Raw genomic sequence first — 15,260 nt, 5'->3', positions numbered from 1 at the left:
AATACTTACCCTTGTTTGAAGGTATTTCCTTAACGTTAACTGTAAAGGCCTGGAGGAGTTTGGAGACAGAGGCTTTCCCGCACCGAGTGAGCTGGCTGTGAAGTGAGGGAGTACCGAGCTGTGTTCGTGTTGACTCTGTGACCTGCTGGCGTTCGTCCGTCTTCGCTGCGTGACCGGGTGAATCGTCATAGTCTCCTGTTGGTGCCGGAGCGACACCCGGACTGTGTCGCTGGCGCAGACTTACGCTCCCATGAAGAGGCATTGTGTTCTTTGGGTGTTTTTTGCTGTCGTTGTGGTTTGTAATGTCCCAGTAACTAATGACGAGCCTGGCCAGTAAGTGACCGTGGACCCTAGTGAAGCTTTGTGTGATGCTGTGTCGGTGTCGTGGATCCTGTGTTGGGGACCCTTCTGCATTGGGCTGTTGGTGGCACCCCATGCCGGCGAGACGGCCGAGGAGGGACAGCTCTGCTGGTGTCCCACGCATTTGAAATTGCAGTAGGCAATAGGCAAACGTGTGTCTTTTCTGATCAGTGCTGTTGGTTTTGGTAGAACGGTTCCTGTGTCCTCGGTTTGCTGCTGCCTGGGAAGCTGTTGACAAAGTCCAAAGGGTTATTTATGCTGGGTGGCAGGAGCCTGGGTGGCCACAGAGCGGGAAGCCCGGGTGTACGTGTCCCAGCTCCTGCAGGGGTGACAGTGACATAAATCCTGCTCTCGGGGGGGGCACATCCTTCGGGGTGAGCAGTCAAACAGAAATACGGGCTCGCTCCAAAGCGAGAGGGATGATGAAGGTGTGGGGGAGATCTCCTTTCGGAGGAAGGCATGACCTGCAGGGAGAACAGCGAGGGCTGCCCGTGCTCTCCCTCGGCGAGGCGCCCGTGGTGCTGCGTGCTCCGCAGCGATCGTGGCCGAGGACGCGTGGCCCTTCCCATGCCAGAGGCTGGCTCTTGGGGACCGCTCACAGGCCGGTGTTACCGTGCGCTCCTCTTCTTGCTGCCCTGCGGTGGGTGGTGTTTGTAACGCGGCAGTTCAGCCATGCTATATGAAATGCACGTTTTCTTAGGATATTCTGGGCAGCCGGCGAGGTCAGGAACTGCTCTGCGCGAGATGCGCCGGCCGCGTCGGGAGGGAAGAGCTTGAGAAGCGCGTAGGGGACACGCTCCGAACCTTGGTGCCCCCCAGCTCCCATCTGAAACCGGGCTGACTGCGCGTGCCTTTGGGGTGGTGTTTTGAAGCAGACTTGGGGGTCAGAACAGACCTTGGGGGTCAAAACAGACTTCTCGGGGGTCGGTGATGGCAGACGGATGGATTTGCTCGTTTAGCGACCAGGCTGTGGACGTGAGCTCTCACACGCTTTAAGATCTCTATCGAAAGCCGTTCTTAAAATTCCCCTCCTTGCGGTGGGGGGGGGAGAGCAGGGCTGCAGGCAATCCTTCTCAGAGTCTGTATTAATCAAAAATCCACAGCCTTGAGAAAGGGAGACGCGTCTTTTACTGTCCTAAATGCCCAGAGTTTACCTTTTTTCCTTAAGCGGAAGACCCCATGTTTTTATATTGCCAGTGTGAGGGCCGGCAATATAAATTGGACCGGCAATCAGTAAATAAATATCCCTTCTTCGGAGAGTCTTGACTTTGATGTACGTTTTCAGCTGAAGGCAGGTTTCCTGTTTCACCCGTGAAGGCTGGTTTGAAGCAAAAGCTGCTGCGTGAGGGGACCCTGCAAAACGGGCGCAAGCTTTTGCTTTTTAGGGCCAAGAAGGCGCCGGGTCGTGTTCGGGGTGGGACTGAAACACCCCCCACCCGCTGCCAGCGTACCACGGGTGCGCCCGCAAGTCCAGATCGGCAATAAATTCCCTGTATTTGTGTCATCTTTCCTGTCCTCCTTTACACCCGCATTGTGATTTCTGAAGGGGGGGCAGGCGATGGGGGCCCGGGGGAGGCCCCGGGGCTGTTTGATGCCTGGCCGGAGCCTCTGCCCTCGCAGCGCCGCGCTCAGATGCCGTCCCAGCGCAGTTCGATCCGTTTGCACGGTTATTTTTCTCCGCTTTATGTTACACCGACACCTTTCTCAGCGCTGCAGGCGCTTCCCATCGCTGCCTGGCCAAGGGAAGACGTTGGAGTGCAGCGGTGGGGGGGGTCGGATTTGAACGAATTCAGAAAAATTCCGTTATCTGATGCAAGCGAACATACATATATATATATATATGTATATTTCCTTCCTCTTTTCTTGAGTGCCTGCCGAGCTCTGCTGCGTACAAACCCCCGCTTTCCCGGGGTGTAGCGCGGCACCAACCGGGGCACGGGTAGGCAGGAGTCGGTCCCGAAGCCGCCGTGCGGGAGAAGCACCAGCGTGCCATTTCCAAGGGTTTTGTAGCCAAACCTACGATGCTTCGTTAAGATTTGTTGCATGAGACAGTAGATGTGTTTGTCCTCTCCCCCCGTTATTGTAATTGTTCTTTTACAATTGAGTGCCTTAATAATAGTTTACAAATACTGTGTATTTATGCTGAGCTGTTAAACTCTGCTGTTTGCTCATCCTTTTTTTTTTTTTTTTTTTTCCTTTTTTTGGTGCTTTTGGTGTTTCCGGTGGCAGTGAGACTGTTGCTACTTCTGCATATCCACCTCCCGGCCCCGCGGAGCTCAGCGCTGTAACCACTTCCCTCCTGTCCCGGGTACGGCAAAACCAAAGGGCTGTGTTGAGCTGCCTTGAGCCGCCGCAGCCCCCGGCGCCCCCATTTCTCTATGCATCGCTGCAGAAACACGTCCCCGGGGCTGGGGGTGTCCAGGGAGGCGTCCCCGTGGCCGGGTCCGAACCCAAACCCAGTCCCATTCTGCCAGAAAACCCGAAACGCACAAAACTGGCACCTTATTTTTCCAGTCCAGGCTTTGTCGGTCTGTGTGATAGCAATAGCCGTGTGTGTGTGTGTGTCCCGCTCCCCGGGTTGTCCGTCCCGTGGTGCGTGTGGCTGGGTCCTGTCCCTCTGTCCCCCCCCAGCCATCGCCCGCTGTGCCCTGGGGAGCCGGCTCCCGCCCGGGCGGTGGAGCCCGTCCTGCTCAGAGCCCGAGCCCGGAGCCGGCGAGGAGAGGAGGGGTTGGGTGAGTAACGTGTAGCTGTTCAGTGCGTTGCTGTACTCTGTGATAACGCCGTCCCTGTTATTCCATGGTATTTCTTAATTCTGGTTTTATATTTAAATATGCAGCATCTTTTGTACTGTACGTTCGCGGTAGGGGACGCATAATGCACTTTTGGGTTTGTGTTTTTTTGTTGTTTTTTTTTTTTTTTACTTTTGTTTGTAAAAATGTACTGTATATTTTATGTGCTTCTTGTGAGAAAAAAAAAATAAACTTTTTGTTTTTTTGATTTGTTTGCCTTTTACAAATGGGCTCTGCAGCGTTTTTGGAGGAGGTGGGGAAGGATCAGCCCGGCCGTGGGGAACAGGCCCCGCGGGGGCGGAAAGAAAAGGAGGCGACGGACAAATATCACGGGAGCAGCAGCTGCCGCCGGCTCCCGCAGTCCCTTGTGTCCCTTGTCCCGTGTTATCTCTTCCCGTCTGTGCTCCCTCTTTTTTTTTTTTTTTTTTTTTTTTGGGTCCTGGCTGTTTTCTGCCGCTGAAGGCCGTGCTGGGAGATGCTTTTGTCCCTCTGGGTTGTGTCCTCGCAGCGCTGGCCGTGTTTCAGCTGCCCTGCCGGGACGGTGAGCGCTGCGGAAACGCACCCGAGCCGCGGCACGGGCTCATTTGCAGGATTTTTAAGGGGAAAAAGGAATTAAATAGAGATATACTTCATTCCTGGAGGCAGGAGTAGAACTGAAAAGTGGAATTCTCCGCTCCAGCCTCTCTCAGAGACCCCAGGCTGCGTTTAAGGAGAAGCTCCTCGTGTTTCTCCGAGCGGATGCCGGCAGCGGGGCCATGGTGTGTGTCACAGCGACGCCTGCGCTGGGCCGAGCCCCCCCTACGCGGAAAAGTGCTTATTTGGAGAGGGGCTTGTGCTACCGCAGCGACGTGGGGGGGTTTAATTCCCCCAGACCTGCGCTGCAGCCTCCTCCGAAGAGCAACTCCCCAGCGCGAAATCCCGGGATGCGGCTCTTCTGCCCTGAGCCTCTCCTGCTGCCGCCCCAGCGTCCGCCCGAGGTGGGACCGGCCCTTCCCGGGCATTCACCGAATTTTGCCTTTAAAGGTGAACAGTGAGCATCTGTCTCCTGTGCCGGCGAGGAGCCTCCTCGCTGCCTGGGATTGTTCTCGCTCTCCGAGCTGCTTCAGGGAGGAACATGTCAGTGTTTACCTTGGCAGAGCAGCAAAGCGCAGGCTGGGGATGCTCTCCAGCTTTGGCACGCTTGCTAATTGCCTCCAAGCGTCGTTAACCCCCACCAGAAATATTTGCTTTTTAGAGTTTTTTTTGTTTTTTTTTCTTGGAGGGGAGGGGGGGGTGATTTGGCTTGCTGTTGGCCGCTGGTCAAGCGGGGTAAAGCCGCATTTAGTGCCTGCCCTCCCTGCCCCGGCACCGAGGAGCTGCGGCTCCACCGGACCCGGGCAGGAGCCGGCACTCGCCGCTGACTCCACGTTTGCCAACGCACGGAGCCCACGCCGCAAACTCATCGGGGTGAACTAAACGACTTTTAAGTCCTACCGCAGCCTTCGCAGAGGCAGCGGGGGTCGATGCGGGGGTGATAAGGGTGCAGCGACGCGCTGCGTGGGAGCGAGGGGCTGGGGAACGTCTTCCTTTCACCCGGCGGCGGAGTGTCACCCCGCAGCCACCTGTGGCACGCGCTGGCTGATGCTGCTGCGCGTCACCCGTGCATTTCTGGGCTGCGCTCGCAGCTTGGCAGGGACTGGCGCGCAGGCGGCGGTTCCCCAGCTGGGAAAATAACCTGCAAACGACGGAGGAGAGCGCCCCGGGCTCCCTGGGGTGGGTTTGTGAGGGGTTTTGCTTTTCTCCTTACACCCGAGAACATCTCCCGTGGGAATGGGGCTCTTCCCCCGCTGCGGGAGGTGGGCTGTCGCGGCGCGGGCAGGTACCCGCTGCGGGAGCTGCAGCATCCGGAGCTGGAACCGGCATCTGATGGATGAACCTCCCCTGGCGGAGGACGGAGACCCTCCTGGGCTGAGTCGCCCCGGCACGGAGCGCTTGGCTTCGCGTCAAGGCCTTCCCAGAGTCGCCCAGACATGCTTACGTGATGACACACGAAGGAAAACAGTGGGAGCGAGTGTGTGTGTGTGTGTACACGTACAGTTTTTACACCCTGGGGTTAACTCTCTCCAGCGCTGAGCCACGGCGGAGCTGGAGAGCCTGTGCTCCTCAGGCTCCCGCTTGGGGAAGCAGCAGCTTTCTCGCTGTCTCGTGCTTTTGAGGTCCTTGGGACAGAGTCTGTCCCTTAGCCAACGCCATTTTGGGGTCAGATGTTTGCTGTTAGTTCCTTTAATTCACGCTTCCCTTGGCTGGTTCACCAGACGGCGCTCCCTGCTCATCTCGGCTTCCCAAAGCTGGAGATCTCCCCGCCGCCGCCGTTTGCGTCTCAAGAGTTGCCTCTAAGAGGCGACACGTGTGAGAGGCACCACGGGACGGGACCGTGAAATGGCCGGTGGGGGCCCCGGGGCCACTGGTGAGTTCGTGTGTCTTTTTTTGTTCTTGTTATGATTGAAAGTTGGTTCTTTGCGGAGCGGTTCTTGTTATGGCCGAATGTTACATCCTGTTGTGATGTTGCTATGGCGAAGCCAGGCAACATCTGGAGCAACACGAGTTCTCTCCGGCGACCGTCGGAGGGTTTATTTATAGCCTCGCTGGCGAAAGGAGGCGCCTGAGCGTGAAGCAGAGGATGGTGGGGGCAGCCTGGCACTGGGTGCCCTCCCGGTTGGGTCCCAGGGCGGTGGGAAGACGCGAGGTTGGGTGGAGGAGCCCGTAAGCGGTACGGAGCCGTACTCAGGACGGAGCAGATCTCCTCAAGGACCTGCTTGACTCCGTCCTTTACCCGCAATGGGAGGAGGACGGTTCCCTACCAGCACTTCCTCCACCCCGCTCTGGTGAGACCCCACCTGGAGCGCTGCCTCCAGCTCTGGAGTCCTTGGCACAAGGAGGACACGGAGCTGTTGGAGCGGGGCCAGAGGAGGGCCATGAAGATGATCCGAGGGCTGGAGCCCCTCTGCTGTGGGACAGGCTGAGAGAGCTGGGGGGGTTCAGCCTGGAGAAGAGAAGGCTCCGGGGAGACCTTCCAGCCCCTTCCAATCCCTAAAGGGGCTCCAGGAAAGCTGGGGAGGGACTCTGGAGCAGGGAGGGGAGCCATGGGACGAGGGGGGAATGGTTTTAAACTGAAAGAGGGGAGATTTAGATGAGATCTGACGAAGAAATTTTTCACTCTGAGGGTGGTGAGCCCCTGGCCCAGGTTGCCCAGAGAAGCTGTGGCTGCCCCATCCCTGGAGGGGTTCAAGGCCAGGTTGGACGGGGCTTGGAGCAACCTGGGCTGGTGGGAGGTGTCCCTGCCCAGGGCAGGGGGTGGCACTGGGTGATCTTTAAGGTCCCTTCCAACCCAAACCATTCCGTGATTCCCAGTTTCACCCTGGGGTCGGGTGCCCGCAGGGGTCGTCAGCAGACACCGTAATGATGTCATTGGGGGAAAAGATCAAGTTTGGCAGGTGAGCGAGGCTGGGTTTAGTGAAGGAAGCGATGCGCGCAGAGAAGCAACAGGAGGGACACAAAGGGCCACTTCGACACCAGCGGCCTCCTGCAGAAAGAGGAGAAGCTGCTCCGGCAGCAGGTCCCCAGCTGCCCGCAGCCCCGGGATGGTGCCTCTGTGTCTGTTGAGGCTGGGGGGTGGTGGGCAGCCACGCTGGCCCCCGAAGAGGTAGAAATGTCAATATTTTTCTAAGCAGAAGTTGAGAGCTGGCGCTGCCCATGCGCGATGAGCTGGTTCCTGCGATGGACGGATGGATGGATGGACGGATGGATGGATGGATGGACGGATGGATGCGGGGCTGTGGCAGGCACCAGTGGGGCTCCTTCTCCATCCAGCCATTGCCAATGGGCTGCTGTTTGGACAACCTGTGGTGGCAGGTCCTCGCTGTGTTGCTTGAGTTTCGTCTTGATGGCAGCAGCTCTGTCACCTCAGCCCTGCTGAGCCCGTGGGGTTTGCTCCGGCCTCGGCCCTGGCCCTGGGTGTTGCATATTCCCTAAAAGTCTCTTCCTCTCTGGTTTGAAGGATGGGGCAGCGGCGACGTTGCTGCAGCTGCCATTTCCTTTTATGCAGAGGCTTCAGGAGCAGAAACGGCGTCGCTGCCGGGTCGGACTTTCCCGAGAGTTCCAGCAGCAGCTCGCAGGAGAGCGGTGCCGAACGCCCCAGGGCAGGGCAAACCCTGGTCCAACGGCACAGCTCCGCCGCTGCCGCGCCAGCCCTGGGCTCCTCCCACCCCCACACGGGGCAAGCCAAAAAAATCAAGATGATATGTCCAAATCATGATGGTTTTTTTGAGATGCTACCTCCAAATCGTGACATTTCTTAAGAAACCTAGAATCCATTTGGCTTTGGCATGGGGGACCAAGGGGAAGAACCCCGAATTATTGATCAGGTCATTGTGCCGATGTCAAGCCCGCTCCAATTTGGTGAGTTTATCCCATGGAAAGGTGACTTGGCTTTGAAATCTGTCACACACACACACGCCCCTCAGCAAATCTTGCTGCAGCGATTTCTCTACCTGGTGGGTTGGGTGCTGCGAGGTTCCCCCCCCCACCGCCGGCATCAGCTGGGAGCATCGTCTGCTCCTGGCGCTGCTCCGGAGCCCGGCCGCCCCCCCGGGTCCTGCTGGGAAGCGCTTGTGTTTGTTTTGGGCAGCCTCAGCAGGGATTTAAAACTTCCAGTGGTAACAAATGGTGTTTTGTCTCGCTGCAGAGCAGCTCCGCAATGGGCATTGATAAAAAAACCCAAACTACCCCTGGCTGGCTGCCGGGCTGATAAGGGCTGAGATAAATGTCATCCCTCCCTCCTTCCCCCTGACGGGGGCTGGCGCTCACTCCTGCGCCGGCTCGTGGAGCAGGGGATGAGGTGGTGGCATCATGAGACACCGTGGTCCAGGTGTCGCCCGCGCAGCCCGCGTGAGTGTGGTGGCTGCGCTCAGAGGGATGCTGGGGTCCCTGGGGGCTCTGGATGAGGATTTTCCAGACCCATGGAGCATCAGAGGGATGCCAGGGCCTCTGGATGAGGATTTTCCAGCCCCACGGAGTGTCAGAGGGATGCTGGGGTCCCCGGGGCCTCTGGATGAGGATTTTCCAGCCCCAGGGAGTGTCAGAGGGATGCCAGGGGCTCTGGATGAGGATTTTCCAGCCCCAGGGAGTGTCAGAGGGATGCTGGGGTCCCTGGGGCCTCTGGATGAGGATTTTCCAGCCCCAGGGAGTGTCAGAGGGATGCTGGGGTCCCTGGGGCCTCTGGATGAGGATTTTCCAGCCCCATGAAGCGTCAGAGGGATGCCGGGGCTTCTGCATGAGGATTTTCCAGCCCCACGGAGTGTCAGAGGGATGCCAGCGGCTCTGGATGAGGATTTTCCAGCCCCACGGAGCATCAGAGGGATGCTGGGGTCCCTGGGGCTTCTGCATGAGGATTTTCCAGCCCCATGGAGTGTTAGAGGGATGCTGGTGTCCCCAGGGGCTCTGGATGAGGATTTTCCAGCCCCACGGAGCATCAGAGGGATGCCAGGGCTTCTGCATGAGGATTTTCCAGCCCCATGGAGTGTCAGAGGGATGCTGGGGTCCCTGGGAGCTCTGGATGAGGATTTTCCAGCCCCACGGAGTGTCAGAGGGATGCTGGGGTCCCTGGGGCCTCTGGATGAGGATTTTCCAGCCCCACGGGGTGACAGTGGGATGCCAGGGGCTCTGGATGAGGATTTTCCAGCCCCACGGAGTGTCAGAGGGATGCTGGGGTCCCCAGGGCCTCTGGATGAGGATTTTCCAGCCCCAGGGAGTGTCAGAGGGATGCTGGGGTCCCTGGGGGCTCTGGATGAGGATTTTCCAGCCCCAGGGAGTGTCAGAGGGATGCTGGGGTCCCTGGGGGCTCTGGATGAGGACTTTCCAGCCCCACGGAGTGTCAGAGGGATGCCGGGGCCTCTGCATGAGGATTTTCCAGCCCCACGGAGTGTCAGAGGGATGCTGGGGTCCCTGGGAGCTCTGGATGAGGATTTTCCAGCCCCACGGAGTGTCAGAGGGATGCCGGGGCCTCTGCATGAGGATTTTCCAGCCCCACGGAGTGTCAGAGGGATGCCAGGGGCTCTGGATGAGGATTTTCCAGCCCCACGGAGCATCAGAGGGATGCTGGGGTCCCTGGGGCTTCTGCATGAGGATTTTCCAGCCCCATGGAGTGTTAGAGGGATGCTGGTGTCCCCAGGGGCTCTGGATGAGGATTTTCCAGCCCCACGGAGCATCAGAGGGATGCCAGGGGCTCTGGATGAGGATTTTCCAGCCCCACGGAGTGCCAGCGGGATGCTTGTAGCCTGGGGCCAGTCGCTGGGGGCTGTTGGCAAACTCTTGGGGCCGACTTTGGGGTAACTCAGCCCCTGCTGGGAAACGGCACCCAGCTCAGCCCCGGCGGTGCCTGCGCCGGCTGCGCCTGTGTCTCTTTAGGGACCATCTAGGTGTTTTCCTGCATCCCGCCTGGGGATGCTTCCCCGGATCGGGCTCCGGCAGCCGGTACCTCCTGCACCATAAAAGGCAAAGCGCTGGGGAAGAGCCGCTGGGCTGGGAGCCGTGGCGGCCGCCGCTCGCTGCAATGCCAGGCATCCCGGCTGTGTATAAACGGATTAGAGCCCTCCAGCTCTCCCGCTCCCCCTCCTTCCGGAGAGCTTCCAGGAGCCCGCTTGGCAGAAGGATTATCCAAAGGGAGGAACTTTCTGCTTGAAGGGTTGTTTAGAGAAATGCCCAGAGCGTTAATAGGGATTTTTGATAAGCTATGTTTCGGAGTCTCCTAAGGGAAACTTGTTTCTGAGGCTGCTGTCGGGCTTCTGTGTTTATCCCGGGCAGGCTTTTTTATGTCGCAGCAATTCTCTTAGCAATAACGTATTCCCGCGGATCACTCCAGCCGATCCGTCTCTGCCCTGCGTGCTCGGTGCGGGCGGTATCTCTCCCCAAAACTCTGGGACGCGGACCAAGGCTGTGCGCTGCTTCCAAGGAAGGAGCGCTGGGGGGAGAGGCTCTGTGCCGGCCGGGCGCCGGGCAGGGAGGCAGGGAAGAGCGCCAGGGGCAGGGATGCGGGTTTCCAAGCTCTCCGTGAAACCCACGGAGGAGCTGACGGAGGTGATCCTGCCCAGACGAGCCGCAGCAGATGACCTGGCAGTAAATCGCTCTGGAAGCGGCGAGATCGGAGGGAAGCCAGGGAGGGTTGCTGCTCGGGAGCGTGGGGAGTTATTGCTGCGGCAGGTTGGGGAAAAGAGGAGAGTCCCTGAAGCAAGATGCCGATGGGCAGCAAGTCCTGCCTGTAACGGGCTGTGGACCAGCAAATGAGAAGCTGGGGGGTGCTTTTCCAGCTATTCAGGTGGGATATATTTGGGTAGGGACCGGTGCAGCGTCAATTTTGACAGCTGTTGTGTTAGGAGAGAGCCTCCTGCCCTGCCGCAGAGGACGGGCTCCATCGCGCCAACGTGCATTTTCATCTCTGCTGGCCATGAGGCTAAAAAATGCCGATTCACATGACCCAGGCACGGAGGCTTCCAAGCTGCCTCCGTCTCTCCCAGTAGCGGAGGAAGGAGAAGGCGGTGCTGAAAGTCTGCCGAGACCCAAGGTGGGAAGAAATCTTGGCTGGCCAGTTCCAAAGCATTTGGACCAGGAATTACAGTGACGGAGCTCCCCGCCATGGAAGCCTCCACCTGGCAGCACTATGGATATTTACAGGATGACACAAGTAAGGCGAGGGGGAGAGACCGCCCGACTTCCCGGGAAGCCTCTGCAGGGACGCGCGAGGATTATACTCTGCTGCAGCTGGGCCAGGAGGGCCTGGGGCACAGCCTGGAGAGGGGGGACATTCCCGACGCTGGGAGCGACACGCAAGCCCCCGCCAAGAGGTCTGAGATGAGGAGCGGCGGGCAGAGGGGGCCGTGGGGGCTGGCAGGGGACCCGTGCTTGGAAGAGCACCCCGTGTCGAGAGGGTGCGGGAGAGGGGAGGAGGGAGAAGCCCCTCCGAAGGTGTACGAGATGGAGGTTGGGCAGGGGCGAGCGGGCAGGGGCAGGACGGTGAAGCCGGTGGTGTACAGGCTGGAGGAGAGCGAGTACAGGCGCCTGATCGAAGAGGCAGAAGCAGAACCTGAGGAGGAATGGGAAGCGACGGAGCACAAGGTACCCATGGTCCAGGAGGGCTACCCAGGGGACGGGAAGGTGGCAAGTCCGAACCTAAACCAGCTCAACGCTTTCCAAGGAGTCCTGAGGAGGCAGATAAGCCGTTCGGACTCCGAAAGCAGTGCAGAGAGCAGGCAAGTGAATAAACTGACCCTGAACTCTCCCTCGGAGAGAAACAAGCCGAGTGTGCCCATCAGGTCGGACAGCTTCGAGCGAAACGCCATGCTCATGGATTACATTTTGCAAAGCAAACAGGAGGCGACAACATCTGTTTCCTACATCCCCAGAGAGAGCGGCAAGGCGGCCGAGAGCTTCAGGCAGGCGGTGAGCTTCGCCCCCCAGCCTGACGGCACCCCGGACCTTTGCCAGAACGGCCAGACCGGCGAGGAGGATCTGGCCAGGAAGCCCGAGCCAGACAAGCAGGTAGCCAAAAGCCTCGAGAGAATGGTCTCTGGGGTCGCAAATTATGCCTCGGTGGCTAGAGACGCTGAAAAGCTCCCGAGACAGAGCAGCAGCCAGCTCCTCGAGAGCAGGGAACAGCTCGGGGGTGAAGCAGATGTAGGGATACTCGATTCATACAGCCAGAAAAAAACCCCACCGGCCCCTCCTGTCAGGTCCCACAGCAAAGAGAGCCTGGCTCTCAGTATGAGCAAGACCGTGGCGATGACCGAGGCGCTGCTGGAGCCCCTCAGGGATGCGGCGAAGCCTGCCAAGGAGCAGTGGGCATCTGCAGGCGCGGAGCAGCTCGCTGGAGGCAGGACGGCAGGAGGAGGGGGCTTGGAGGAGCCGGAGCGGAAGGGGAGGAAGAGCCAGGAGGACGAGAATGTGCTTAAAGTTGCCGACGCAAAGAAAACCTTCGAAAAGCCCAAGGCGGCAGAGGGGAAGGCAGCCACGCCACCGGCCAGCGTTCCCAGAAAAGGTGAGGTGCGAGGGCTCTGCCTCGCAGGGCGGATCCGGAGCCAAGGGGAGGTGGGAACACGGCGGGCGCCGGGCTTTTGAGAAAATCCCTGCCTTGTCGTAGCCCAGCAATAGACTGGATGCGCTCGGGGCAGGGTTAGTGATCTACGGTCCTAGCGAGACGGGATGAAAATCAGGTGTTGATTCACGTCTGCTGTTTGTTTGGTAAAAGTACTTTTTGCGGTGAAACCGTTTTGTGAGAAAGGGATTTGCTTTTTAAGACTCTCCTGTACGTGAACAAGTACAATATCCAGTACTCTCACACAGCTTTTCACAAACAGACACAGGGCAGAAGTGCCCATATGATATTTTCTCCCACCGTCACGTGGGATTATTTGCCTCTGTCTCTCTAAAGCATTGGGTGGGCCAATATCACTTTATTTCAGCTATGGCATAAAAAGGAGGCATTTTTGTCCTTAGGTTCTTTTTCTCCTGCGCTGTGACTTGGCTGAATAAGCTTTTCGGGAGAACAACATCAACTTTCACCAACCCTTTCACTGGAAAATTATGGATAAATGAACTTGGTTGGAATTTTACCGGTAAAAGGGCAGTTGTGCAGAAATAGGGAGAGGTTAGAAACGAGTGTTTGGTTGGGAGTTTGGATCCTGCAAGGAGGTATCAGACCCGTGCTGGTTAACTTACATCGTCTGTTTATTGACAATCTGGAATTGTGGATTTCCTTATAAGGGAAAATAAATGTTTTAAGGCACAGGAAATCTAAGCTAGCTTTGAATTGAATAGCATGTTTACTTAAAAAATAGGTGTGATTATCCCATGGAGCTTGGTACATTGTGCTGTCAATTACTCTCGTTCACAGAAGTCACGAAATCAAGTCAGAATACGAACATTGCCACAGAGACTGTGTGCGTGTCAGTGATAACAAAAAGCCTACAGCAAGGAAAAATAGATCCTATCCTCTCGGGAAGCAGCTGAAGACATATTATCAGTCTCACGATGTAAAGAAATAGGGTTGTGAAATATTTGTTGCGGCAAACTACCTGCTGTCGGACAGACGCAGGCTCCGTACGCGGAGCAGTGCTGGCACCGGCGCTAGGGGGGTGGCTGGATCTCCGCAGCCCCCCCTGCTCCTCCTGGAGTGGGAGATGTGTCTGATTAAACGGTACAGCTGATACGGCGTGTTTCCATCAGCCAGATCAGACGGAGGGATGTTTTCGTCAGCGATGGGGCGTGCTGCCTTTGCGGGGAACGGGAGGAGCAGGTGGATGCAGTAGGTGATCTTGCAGAAGAGGGGGATGAGAAGGGACGAGGGGAAATCGCGCTCCATCCCTAAGGCGATACCGGCTACAGCTAAATCACTCCTGACAGATGTTTACCCGCTCCTGCTTCAGAAGAAATAGGGAGGGAGGGTCAAGACAATCTCTTTCAGTGCTGAACTGTGAAAACGTCGCAATAAAGAAGAGTAGGGACAGCTTCTCATTTTGCTGCATCTGTGACATAGTCTGTTTGGGGTTGGGTTTTTTTTTAAAATCTGTTTCTAAACCTGTATCTTCCCGAATCTCATACTGCCTAACCAAACACAACCATCTCGCGTATATTTACCATTATATGATTCCTTTCTTATACCTCTGATTTTTCCAGCACCTTTGGTCCAACTTGATCCTAGACAGCAGGGAGAGAAAGAGAACAAGATGGCAAAAGGATTCAGAACTGGTTGAATAATGAGGACGAGACTAGGATATGTGCTAAGTGTCAGCTGGAGTGCTACAGGAGTCACAGCACCGAGCCTCGCGTTACCGCTCACTGGCTGATTTTTTTTCCGCTGTTCAGAATGATAGGAAGTGTCAACCCCAGGATATTCATGTTGTAAATAAAATACAGCTTGCTTTTTTCATTATTTATTCATTTTTTTGGCGTTCTGCTTTCTTGTCTCTCTCTCCCTAGTTAATCATCTGCTGTAGTGGCGATAGCGACAAAGAAAATCCCATCTGTTGCAACTAATTGCTTCGTTTTTATTTGGCGTCCCAACATTTTAATTAGGTATTGGGACCACCTCCCCTTTATGGCAAAAATGGGGGAGGGGGGGGGAATAAAGAAAAATATATTTCCCAATCCTGTACAGTGATGGAGAAGAGAAATACATGAGGAAATAGACTGGCTCAAAATGAATTTGGAGATTTCCTTTCACTGTAAAAATGGGGGGCAGCGCGTGTCTCTATGCCCTTCCTATGGCGGGGTTGGTAGGGAGGTGTGTGACATCTGTACTCCTGCATATAACACGCAGGAGAGTGTGCATATGCAGTAAGAGAGGTGCTTTACGAAATGTATTTTAAATCATTAATAACAATAGCATAAATTATTAATCCCCATCCTGACCTAATGTTCACTTACTATTACTTGTCCATCTCCGGCACTCCCATCCTCACCAAGCAGCACACAAATGGTGTCGATGCAAGCGCCCGCTCACCGCCGTGGGTTTTCATTACCCTTTGGGGAGAGGGGGGGGCTGCGATCTGAAACCCAATTCACTGGGTCTGGAAATAGCGCAGGGACCCCCTCGATGTCACGCAGGGCTGGGAATAAAACCAAGGGCTGCTGACTCCTAACCCCCTGCTTTAATTCACATCCTCCTCTTTCTTCCTCGTCCACATGCTCCGACACACTCTCACACGCTTCTCCCTTCCTGGCTGTTGTTTGAAAAATCTGATGGAACATATTGGCTCTCCTTATCTTCATTCCATAATTCTACAGCTCCCCTTTCTGGCCGAGGATTGAATAAGGCCAAACCAAGTGGATTTTGTTCTCTCTCTCTCCAGACAGACGCTTTGCTGGCTGCGGGGAACAGATCGGCACAGGGCAACACCTCCCTGGGCGGAACACGTAATCCCTTCCAGGAGACAGAATTGATTAGCTGTAATCAAGAGCTGTTACGTGGTGGCTGTTAGTACAATTTTGTCTTGGCAGCCGCTCAACGTTTGACGATCATTGAAATGCCCCTTAAAAACCAGGCTCGTAAGCAGTGTAATAAAGCTACCCTCGCCGTTCGAT

The 15,260-nt window shown here is 56.6% G+C and overlaps 2 protein-coding genes across 2 annotated transcripts in view; both read left to right on the top strand.

The window, feature by feature from the left end:
- The first annotated feature begins 5,171 nt into the window (after positions 1 to 5,171).
- CORO1C (coronin 1C) overlaps positions 5,172 to 15,260 on the top strand; it is a 59,338-nt gene continuing 49,249 nt past the window's right edge. Inside the window, exon 1 of the mRNA XM_074606395.1 lies at positions 5,172 to 5,595. Coding sequence (XP_074462496.1) covers positions 5,568 to 5,595 — 28 coding nt within the window. The 5' untranslated portion in view covers positions 5,172 to 5,567. The remainder of the gene's footprint in view (positions 5,596 to 15,260) is intronic.
- On the top strand, positions 10,672 to 13,990 carry LOC141750736 (uncharacterized). Its single transcript, XM_074606393.1, has 2 exons — positions 10,672 to 12,216; positions 13,854 to 13,990. The coding sequence occupies exons 1-2, from the start codon at positions 10,818 to 10,820 to the stop codon at positions 13,928 to 13,930; spliced, it is 1,476 nt and encodes a 491-aa protein (XP_074462494.1). The 5' UTR covers positions 10,672 to 10,817; the 3' UTR covers positions 13,931 to 13,990.

Source organism: Larus michahellis, chromosome 13, assembly GCF_964199755.1.
Source record: "Larus michahellis chromosome 13, bLarMic1.1, whole genome shotgun sequence".
NCBI classification, from domain to species: Eukaryota; Metazoa; Chordata; class Aves; order Charadriiformes; family Laridae; genus Larus; species Larus michahellis.
This window is presented reverse-complemented; position numbering and strand designations above follow the sequence as displayed.

Coding starts and splice junctions, on each gene's coding strand:
- LOC141750736 (XM_074606393.1), top strand. CDS start 10,818: ATGGAAGCCTCCACCTGGCAGCACTATGGATATTTACAGGATGACACA. Junction 12,217..13,853: donor GGCCAGCGTTCCCAGAAAAG/GTGAGGTGCGAG, acceptor TGATTTTTCCAG/CACCTTTGGTCCAACTTGAT.